We start from the raw sequence: 10775 nt of genomic DNA on the forward strand, positions 1-10775 counted from the left end.
CCAAGGTCAGTGCAGCAGGAGGAGAGGAGGTGCTCCAGGCATGCAGCAGAAGTTCCCCTGCAGCCTGCTTAGAGGCCCCTGGTGGAGCAGGCTGTCCCCCGCAGCCCATGGGTCCCACATGGAGCAGATCTCCACGCTGCAGCCCGTGGAGGAGCCCCCAGTGGAGCAGGTGGATGTGGCCTGGAGGAGGCTGCGGCCCATGGAGAACACCCCCAGGAGCAAGCCCCGGGCCAGAGCTGCAGCCTGTGGAGAGGAGCCCACGCAGGAGCAGGGGTCTGGGGGGAGCTGCTGCCCGTGGGGGACCTGTGCTGGAACAGTTTGCTCCTGGGGGATGGACCCCATGGTAGGGAGCCATGTGGGAGCAGTTCTTGAAGAGCTGCTGCCTGTGGGCAGCCCCCACAGGCTCAGTTTGGGAAGGACGGCATCCCGTGGGAGGGACCCCACGTGGAGCAGGGGCAGAGAGTAGCCATGAAGGAGCAGCAGAGATGAAGTGTTAGGGACTGACCGCAGCCCACATTCCCTGTTCCCCTGCACCGCTCAGGGGGAGAAAGTAGAAAAGGGTTGATGAGAAGGAAGGTGTTTTAGTTTTTTACTGCTTTAGCTTATTAGTAATAGGTAATAAATGATATTAATCTCCCTGTGCTGAGTCTGTTTTGCCCATGATGATAATTTGTGAGTGCTCTCCCTGTTCTTATCTCAACCCTTGAGCCCTTTCCATTGTAGTTTCTCCCCTTTTCCCTTTGAGTAGGGGGAGTGAGAGAGTGGTTGTGGTGTGTGTGTTCAGCTGCCACAACCAGTAAAACCACCATGCTACTGACATGCTTTTTTTGGCATAAAGAGTTTTCTTTTTGATGCTTTTTATTTTTATTTTTTTAAAGTCATCTACAAACAGAACACATCTTTCTCTGTTGCTTTCCAGATGTCACCAAAGTTAAGGGACCCCCAAAATTCAGTCCAGAGTTTCCTAATTGAAGTCCCACATGTGGGATCAACACACAATTAACTTCACTTGCTATGAGGAAACATAGTCAGAGAACTTGTCAGAAGTCACTTGGGTATCATAGCCAAGCATGTAGCCAAACTTTTGATGACAAGGCAGCTAAATAGTCTCAAATCAATACTAACTTAGTCATATTAGTAAAGGATGGTAAATCCTTGCAAGTAAACAATAACAGCAGACATGCCTAAATGAGATCTGGAGGATTTCACAGTACATATTCAACACACCATTGAGATTCATTTACTCCTAGGAGCTAACTAGAATTTTGTTGGAAAGCCAAGTAATTTATCTTTGCCTCCTAACAATCAGCTCTAGGTTGTTCATCCTGTCCTATGCTTAAAACAGATCCTCTGCATATAATTTTGCCTCTACATTGATTAGAGTGGGAATCCAGGTGCCCTGCTCAAACCTGTAACATCAAAAGCTAGGTAAGATGAATGCCTTCTTTTCAGTTATTTTACACCAAGCAAGTTCGTAACAGCTAATTTAACAAGCACTTAGGAGAAAATAAGGATAATCATACGTACTACTTACATATCAGTATTTTCTTGAATTTGCAGAACATTTTTCAAGCTGCATTGCTATACTTACAATTAACACGTGGCCAATGTCATAATTTTCTTTCTCCTCAGCAGTGAGCTTGGTTCCATACCAAAATGCAAGAGCATAAGATCCAAATATAAGAAACTGTGAAACACCTAGAGATACATTGGTGGTAATGGACTTTTTCACTCCAACGCTTCTAGCCAGCTCTAGGTTAGCATCATATCTGAAAATGGATGAGGAAACAGTTATTTTGACATGCCATTCAGATTGATATTTCCCATTGCCCTTTTTAAATAACAGTTTTTTTCTGCCATAAAAGCAATTGAAGTCTCACATACTGCAGAGAATATTTTTGACAACAGACTAGTAGGTATACAATTCCTTTTGAGTAAATCTGTTCTGACATATTCTGACAATATCTAAACTTGTCATTCACAGGTTTAGATGATACCACTATGGAAGACATACATGACTTCATTATCATGACAAAAGACAAGATACCACTCTTGAGCAATTTGTTTGCATTAGTCTTGAGAAGAAGTCTTGAAAAACATTTATCAACATTACCTATCAAAGGTAAGGTTTAGTCTTCCACATTTGAAAAAAACAAATGAAAACCCAAACAAAAATGGGTACTATGGTTGAAGGCAGGTAAATGAATAAAAGCCAGGGCTTCTGATGCCAGATGACTGAAAGCCCCATGCAAAGATAAACATTCTGAAGGCACTGTGCAGTGAAAGATTGCTTTTCCTAACTCTGAGGTCATCATTCAAGAGCTATGTAGGATTAACAATCCCCAGTTTAAAAAATGCTCTACTCAGTCCCTAGTGATCAGCCGTACCTGATTCGTAAAAGGTAAGTCATTTGATACATGTGACTAGGACATGCTGGATTAGGCCAACAGACGTTATTTGCAAATCAAAGTAATAAAAAACAGTGATATGATTTTACTTAAGACCATTATTCAGTGAAGCTTAAATATAAGTCATTAATCAAAGATAAGAACAGCAGTGCGCATGCTCTAGAAGTTAATCAATAACATGCTTTTCTGCATTTGACAACTAGGTAAAGATAACCCTCTCAACGCTTTCATTTCTAAATGAGACTCCAGATCTCATTCAGAAGAAAAATTTGGTTCTATGATGCTGTCCTGGTTTTGGCTGACTCTCCGATAAAACAAACAAACCAAAACAACTCCCAGAGCCAAACTCAAACTCACTTTAAATACAATTATTAATTCAAAAAGCTTACTTTGCTAATGCCTTCTGCTGTCCATTGAAAGCCACAACTGTCCTGATCGCAGTCAAAATTTCTTCTGCCACAGCTCCTGCTTTGGCATAAGCAGACAGCTCTTTAGCAGTAAGGGATGCCAGAAGCTGAAAAGTTGAAAAACAGATATCACAGCATACTGAAAGGATATACACACTGTACTGGTGTTCTCTAAATAATGGGGACAAGCAGCATTTTTACATAATGGTGCTCAGAGCATAGAATTATCACCTACTGAGGTGGTAAACTTTGAAGTATGTATGCTAGTCACACTACAGCTTCTAATATTCTTCCTACCTTATTTGAAATGCTTTAAGAGGCAAAAAAGTAAGTAACCACTCAGAAATACAAGCAGTACCCATTAATGTGGCTACAACAGATCACAAGGGGAAAAAAAACATTTCTTTGCTTGAAAGGGAAACCTGTCCAGCTATTTCATTAATTTGTTTCAGTCCTGTCTGTGGTAGCTGTATCTACACCCTAGTGTCAACTGTAAGCAGCATGAAACTTGGTAAAAATCATTTGCAAGAAATGTGGTGTCCTGTACATACGAATGGAAAGAGCTTGAAAGGCACTTGTTTTAACAGGTAAGAGTGAGGATCATGAGCATGTGCCTGGGCTGCCCCAGGCAGTGTTCTGCACAAGGAAAATGCTATGTGAGGAAGATGCTGATGCCAATTATCCTCTTGCCACATGGCATGAAAACAGAGTAGAGGAATGAGAGGAATATGACATGCAAGTACACGCTTGGGAACTCAGAAAAGCTACAGAGGAAGCAGAAATCATAAAGGAAATGTGGGACAAACCTCCCAATTTCAAAACCACACTAGGTTTCTCCCATTCTCTCCTTTCCTGTGCATGAGAGAAATTGTAATGTTTTTCTGGTTTGCTCTGTTTGTTAATCCCCAAACACTTACAGTTGACCAAACTGCTGCTGACGCAGCTAGAAGAGGGCTGACTGACAAAATCACCAGTGTCAGCTTCCACCCGTGGATGAATCCTATAATAATCCCTGCCAGAAATGTGGCAAAAAACTGTACGAATATACAGATCTTGTCTCCGATGCCTTCATGGATGGTGTTGATGTCACTTTAAATAACAATAATAAAAAGAAAGATTTGTTAGCTTTGAATGGCTTTCATTCTACCTCCCCCCATTTCATGCTGTGTGGCCTAATGTCAGAAGTTTTGCCATTTCCTAACTGGCATAGCAGAATTTCTAACCACAGCTACTGTGCAGTACCACTGGTCTCTTGTGTGGCCAAAGCACAGCCTCTTATTTTTTTTTCCTAGTTTCCTGTACTTTCTATCATTCTCTGGTGTTTCTATACACCGTTACTAGGTCACAGATGACCTAGTTTCCTTATCCAGTATCCAAATGGAGAAGTAAAAGTAAACAGATAAATGGCCTCCTCACCTCCTGTGACCCTATCCAAATGACTTTCCTTTGTGTTCTCCAATGCATTATGTTCCTAATTTTGGTTACAGCCTCAGATCAAGTGTTATCTTCACTCTATCAGAAAAACATTATTTGGAAGAAACTTTGTTTTTCCATACACATTTTCCTTTCCCATTTTCCTTTCCCAGCAAGTACAGATAATAGATCTGAAAGGGATTTTATTTAAGCTTTTCTTGCACTTTTCAGGACACAGCTCTTTTCAAAACTACCTCAAAACCCAGGAAAGTCTGTGCTCATGCATATAGTCCTCATCCCTAAATCTATTGAGAGATATGGAAGAGGACCAAAGACTAACCGACATTGGACTGAGTCCAGTCTGAGATCTGGCTAGATGTAAGCTCAAGTTCATTTCCATTCAATAAAGTGTCAGAGCTTTCAGTGTTTGTAAACTAGCTGGATAAAGCAGAGCTGTTTATCTAGTACTGTCTGCCATGTACTTCATAAATGTTACAAAGGTAGTGCCAAACAAGTAGAATACTGCATTTCGTAGCATAACCCCTTCAAAGTGCATGTATCACAGAAACTGCACAAAGCAAATGGAAAAACAATAACAAATTTCTCCCTCAGAGCTGTAATATTTCAAGTCAGTAGTGGTTTTGTTTGTTTGTTTTCATAAAAAAGTAAAAGCTCTCTATAGGTTATCCTATAGATGTTTAAAAGAAAACTGCCATTGACCTCCTAAGCATGACGATAAAAAAAAAAAAACAGAGCTCTCACTCTGTCAGTCTGGTGTTCAGTGTTCCTATCTGGGTACTATCAAACCAAGCCATCTCCTGATGGAGCACTGCAAAAAAGAACTTCTGACGGATTCTTGCTGACTGCCTCGTAGCAGCAACCAAAAATGTCCATACTTGGATCATGCTCAGGATCAACACAGCAAAGCCAATTCCCACATAGTAGTAAGCAAACCTGCAATAAGGAGACAAAAGGACGTATAACCACAAGGTATTTTGTGGAAGAAGTTACACAGAAAGCCACAATCAGTCTTTATTTATCCCACCACAGTAAACATGGAAGTCTGTGGTACATTATTGTGAAGCCTTTCTGAAGAGGTAAAAATTTGGCTTCTGCTTGAAGGGATAACACAATAAAAGAAAATCCCCCAATAGTATGTTAACAGAATAACTACAAAGATTCTTACTTTGTCATTTCAGCTTCTATATCTATACCTGGAATTGATGGACAGATGGAGCTATTTACTGAAGTATCTATGGGGAAAAACAAATATTTAAGAAAGTATCTTCTACGTATGATAAATCATGACAATACAGGGTCATCAGTTTTGGAATGATTTGTATTTTCGAAGTAGGGTCAGACATGTGGCAGATGCACATACATTTATTTCTTCTGAAATTCTAATAACAGTAGATACCTGATAAATCATGATACAAAAGGTGGTTCATCCTCCTTACTGTACCACCCAAAATGAAGTTCATTTATAAGGAGCATAACCAACACACTGCCTTGTCCTGTTCAAGCAATTAAGGTTTAATATGATTGGGTAATTTGCAACAAGATGAATTTCACTCTTGTTCTGATAGGTACCAGGTGCATAGTCTGGAGAACAATCTTAGATCCTGTAGCAAAACATAACTAGTACACAGCAAAGTCTAATTTTAACTTTACCTTTTGACGCATTTGAATTCACGCCACTTAGCACAAAGCTGTTTGTCATATCTCCAAAGACAATGATCATAAGTGGTAATCCAGTACCATTTGCAGTGGCTGCGATCAAGCCAACTACCATCAAAAGTATATCCAACCAATCAGCATAGCGAAACTATGTGAACATTAAAGGAAGAGTAAAAGTTACACCTGGCAGTTCGTACCAGTTACAATACAGCAGACTTACAGAATACACATTTCCTAGAATCATAGAATGGTTTGTATTTTGAAAAGCAATGATACTACAGCTGAAGGCAAAATCAGACCATGAGAAGAATTTTGTAGTAGATTCCATACATCTTTAAATCACTTATTCAGTAAGGTTGCTGAGGGAATGTTGGCCAGACATGTGGTTACTCCCCAGCTCAGCAGAAAGTTAGAAAAAATAAATAAAAATGTATATTGTACATGTTTCTAAGTGATGGACTTCTCTGCACAATATATTACATTTAGCTGTCCAGTGAGTTTCATATTTACCAAGATAACGCCTTTGAAACGTAAACAAGAGTGAGTTATCGATCAGCACCTGGCTTGTATCTAACGGGAGAGAATGTTTGCAGCAGTGATTGTATCTTAAGACTTGCCTATCCTTCAACATTTCTTTGGTTTAAAAAAGGATGCAAATTTAAATTGCAATAGCTGTTCTTGGATGTGATTCATCTGAAACGAGACCATTTTATTGTTGACTGCCCTAGCACACTTCCAAAGTGTAAACAGACATGGAATAAACCAGAGAAGAATAAAAGTTCTCTTATTCCAGAACAAGCAAGTTCACACATAGGGTTAATAGCTATTGTATAGAAAATGGAAACAAAAATGTACCCCTGGTTCTTTCAGACAGCAAATCCTTCAGATATCAAACACAGGATAAATCCTTTATCAAATATCACCAAGGGAAGGACCTTCATAGTATGTGTAGCCAAGATCAGCCTAAGCATGGGTGAACCTCATTCTCCAAAAGCACTAACATTGAATTACTTTAAGTGCTACCAATACACTAAGATTGGAACCTGACATAACACGTCAAATTTTAAAAGAGAGCTATCATCAACATTAGCGTTTCACAGGTCTCAGGATTCTTCTCCTTTTTTGATTTATGAACCACAATTAATAGGCAAACAACTCACAATGACAAATAAAGAAAAGGAAATCTAAGGTAGACCATCAACCTGGACACTAACCAGTTCAAAAACGCCAACCACCTTTTTCTCTGGCTTATTTTCCTTCCTAGAAAATATAAGATACAATTAAGATAAGCTTTTTCTAGGAAAGCCATATTAAAAATAAACCCATACACCCAACATACCCATGGCCAATACGTTCAGTTCAAAAAATGCCTACTTTTTTCTCTTGGTCTTTAGCTGGTCACTTTGTTCAAGATCTTCATCATGTTGGAAAGAAGGGTTGTCATATCCCTTACTTGCAGATTCTGTGGAAGAAGCAGCAGACTTTGTTAACATAACATTCCATATTTTCTTCCAGTTTCCTGCAACTTTCCTTGCTGATTCTTTTGCTTTTCAAGCTTAAAGATTATTTCTCGCATGTTCTTGAAATAGCCCAATGATATTTTTTGAAACTTTCTTTCTCTTCAGTTCATCTCCTCCTCTTCAGAAGCTTCCAGCTTCATTTCTGAGTTGAATATTATTAAAAATATACCTATACAGAAAAGTTACCAAGGACTAAAAGCAAGACTTGAGCAGTGATTCTGCAAACACCTACACAACTGGTTGAAAAAAGGGAAGTCCTAATGATATAAATTGAATTGCTTATAGGTTATAATTGATGTATTTAACACTGAATGCACGCTAATTCACTGAAGAATCATGCCTTTTCCTGTAATAACCCTCATTATTTTTTCTTTGTATTGCAGTAGTTGCCATACACCCAGCTTCCTTTGTACTAAGAAGTTTAGAAGTCTATACAAAAGAGGAATCCTATCCCTGAAAGCTTATAAATCTAAAAACACAGGATGTAATAAATGGATAAAGAAACTGATGAGCAACCACAGTAGGGAGCCAGCTGTCAATTACACCAGGAGAAGAGGGTTCAAAACATCAGCTGTCTCCCATCTGTACTAAGCTGAGTGAGTATAATTCTCTGTATACGGTTTTTCATATACCTTCATCAGTCAGTCCAAAAAGAACAATTTAGAGAAACATTCAAAGGCAGTAATGTGCTTCTGCCTTAATGAATTTATCTTAGAAGCATTTTCCTGCCCAGCCTAGGACCCACCTAAATAGTTTTACCCATCTGAATGAATTTCGTTGAACTTGGTGGAATGACTCATGTATAAGTGTTTTCTAGGTGGTGGCTTTAATTCACTGGAAACTCACTAGAAACTTAGGGAGCTGGAATCACTAAGGAGAAAATCAGAGGTGCCCAGAAAGTCACTACGGAATACAAAGATTCAGATATTGCTAATATGTTATCTCCTCTAAAACCACTATGACAATCAGGAAAGATTTACAATACACCTTCAGATTTAGAGCTGTGGGATATTCTCCTTAAATGCACATGCCATTTCCATGTATGTGGCTTACCAGCATCGGAGAGGTCCTTTTCTGTGGGATTTACAAAATGATCCTTCATTTTTGTTCTTTGTTGTATGCTTCTGAGGTAAAGGTAAAAGTCACATTAAGCAAGATCTGCATATGCAACAAAACCTTTGGAAATAGTAGATATTTAAAGAGTTCACATTATATTTGCATTTTTTTCACAAGTCTTATTTTGGTCCCAACATTGTCCTATTAACAACAACAAAGAAACACATAACAGCACAATAAAAAGACTACTTTTAAGGAGATATTATAAACAGTACAAACTGGAACCGTGGCACTTATTTCAGTAGCCTGTTTTAGCAGTCTTTGGTCTTTTTAGTAGCCTATGGCAAAGACCTAGATCATTCATATTCAGATTATTGTGGATGATCTATTTCAGAACAGATGATTTCCTTCACTAGCTTCAGTAAGACTTCACTGAACAGTTGTAACAAGATCATGGTTATCGTGGTAAAGACTAAAGATACACGTGTGTGTTATGCCACACACCAGCTAAGCAAAATTTAGAGGTAGTAAGTGACTGATGCTCAGTGCCCCCAAGCTTTTCTTCTTGATGCGTCACATATAGCAGCTTAAAACACACAAGCAGAAACACGTACGGATTTGATGTAGGCTAAAACGATAACGAAACAAAACGCAAAGTCAACCTGACATTAACACTTGATGTTAAAGCTTGTATATTTATATATAAGCATCCTTTCTGATAGATTCCTGGCTGTGGCTGTCCTCGTATTACCTCAGCTTACCTTTACATCCAGTGCTGCGCCCACACGCGGGGGTGCCCGTGGGGACCAGCCCCGGCCGGGCCCCTCACTGGAGGCCCTGCCCAGCCCGGCTGTGCCCGCCGCCACCCGGAGCCTGCCGGGCGGGCCGCCCGCTGCCCGCCGTGCGCTTTATAGCGCCGGGCACCGCCCGCCCTCCGGCGGCTCGGGTTTCAGGTGAAGGTCGGTGCCGCAGCCCGGCGGGAGGCTGCCTCAGCGAGGGGGTCACAAGCAGGTCTCGGCTGGCTGGTGGCACACGCACCGGCTCCTGTCTTCAGAGCCAGCCGGGGCGCTCCGGCCCTGCAAGCCCCACACAGCGGGCCGCTTGGCCCTGCCGTCAGGGTGGACCTTTTCGACTCTGTTCTCACCGATAATAAAGCTGGAAGGATTTTAGCTGGGAAAAGTATCACAGGGACCGCTTCTAGTCCCTCCTGTCGTCTGTTCTGTCAGGCAGAGGTTGCAGGGGGATGAAGTAGAGTCACTTGTCCATGGGGAGGGGAAACTCATGAAAACTGATGCACAAAAGCATCACATTTTGCTCATGTAATTCTCGCTTCTTCCCCCACAATTTGAGTGGGGTTTCATTTTGGCAAAAGTCAGACTGTTTCTTGCTTTGGCTTAATTCAGAAGTTGCTCCCTCAAGCTTCTCTTTGAAAAACAAAACAAAACAAAACAAAAAAACAGGTACACAAGCTGAACTTTCTGCACAGCCCTAAAAACAGGGATTCTTCATCACTTTCACCTGCACATACTGAAATATCTACCATTTGCTTCCAGAAATGCCTTCAGAATTTATGAAAAACAAACTCTAGTTGTTTTCCCATCCACTCAAATACCACTGTCCCAAAGCTGAGTCCCAGTCAATTAAGCTAGTCAGTCGGATAGCTGAATTTGTTCTTGAGTAACATGTTCAGAACTAAAACAAAATTAAGCTTCCCTTTTCAGCTGGCCCCATGGGATTCACATTACATTTTACATATTTGTTGTGATGCCCTGAAAGAACCTCAGAAGGAAAGGCATTTTGCTTGCTGAGCCTTCATTGCCTTGCTGCCCACTGGGACCCTCTATGTTCACTTTAGAAAACTAGAAAACTTAGAAACTTGTGTCAGGCTTATTACTTTTTTTTTTTTTTTTTTTTTTACTTTCTTATCTCATTAGCATTACCGAAGTCTTATTCCAGACTCAAGTTAAGCCTGCATAACCCACATCAGCAACTGTGTTTTCTGTTCCAGAAAGCTTTAACTTCTGCAGCCATGAAGAATCTGCATTTACAGACTTTGACAGAAGGCAGAGTGGCAAGCTGAAATACCTCGCTGCCCCAGCCCCAAGGTTCACAGCTGTGTGCAGAATTTTCATCACTAAAGACAACTTTTTAAAAATTATTATTATTATTTATCTCACAATGAGCAAGAAGTTGGAGGGGACCCACAAGGATCATCAAATCCAACTCTTGGCTCCACACACCCAAAAAATTGGACCATGTGTCTAATATCATTGTCCAAACACTTCTTGAACTCC

The 10775-nt window shown here is 40.5% G+C and overlaps 1 protein-coding gene across 7 annotated transcripts in view; it reads right to left on the reverse strand.

The window, feature by feature from the left end:
- ABCB5 (ATP binding cassette subfamily B member 5) overlaps positions 1-9651 on the reverse strand; it is a 34415-nt gene extending 24764 nt beyond the window's left edge. Inside the window, exons 1-10 of one of the 7 annotated variants that reach the window (XM_083826126.1) lie at positions 9243-9651; positions 8479-8546; positions 7280-7367; positions 7120-7165; positions 5900-6053; positions 5415-5481; positions 4991-5182; positions 3733-3904; positions 2798-2922; positions 1592-1769 (exon numbers count right to left, since the gene is read on the reverse strand). In XM_083826126.1, the coding sequence (XP_083682252.1) occupies positions 1592-1769; positions 2798-2922; positions 3733-3904; positions 4991-5182; positions 5415-5481; positions 5900-6053; positions 7120-7165; positions 7280-7367; positions 8479-8527 (1071 nt within the window). In that variant the 5' untranslated portion in view covers positions 8528-8546; positions 9243-9651. Of the gene's footprint in view, positions 1-1591; positions 1770-2797; positions 2923-3732; positions 3905-4990; positions 5183-5414; positions 5482-5899; positions 6054-7119; positions 7166-7279; positions 7368-8478; positions 8550-9242 lie in introns of those variants that run through there. The other 6 variants (XM_083826127.1, XM_083826125.1, XM_083826130.1 and 3 more) reach the window with 6 other exon arrangements.
- Positions 9652-10775: the final 1124 nt, after the last annotated feature.

Source organism: Anser anser (assembly GCF_964211835.1).
Source record: "Anser anser genome assembly, chromosome: 2".
In the NCBI taxonomy this organism is placed as follows: Eukaryota; Metazoa; Chordata; class Aves; order Anseriformes; family Anatidae; genus Anser; species Anser anser.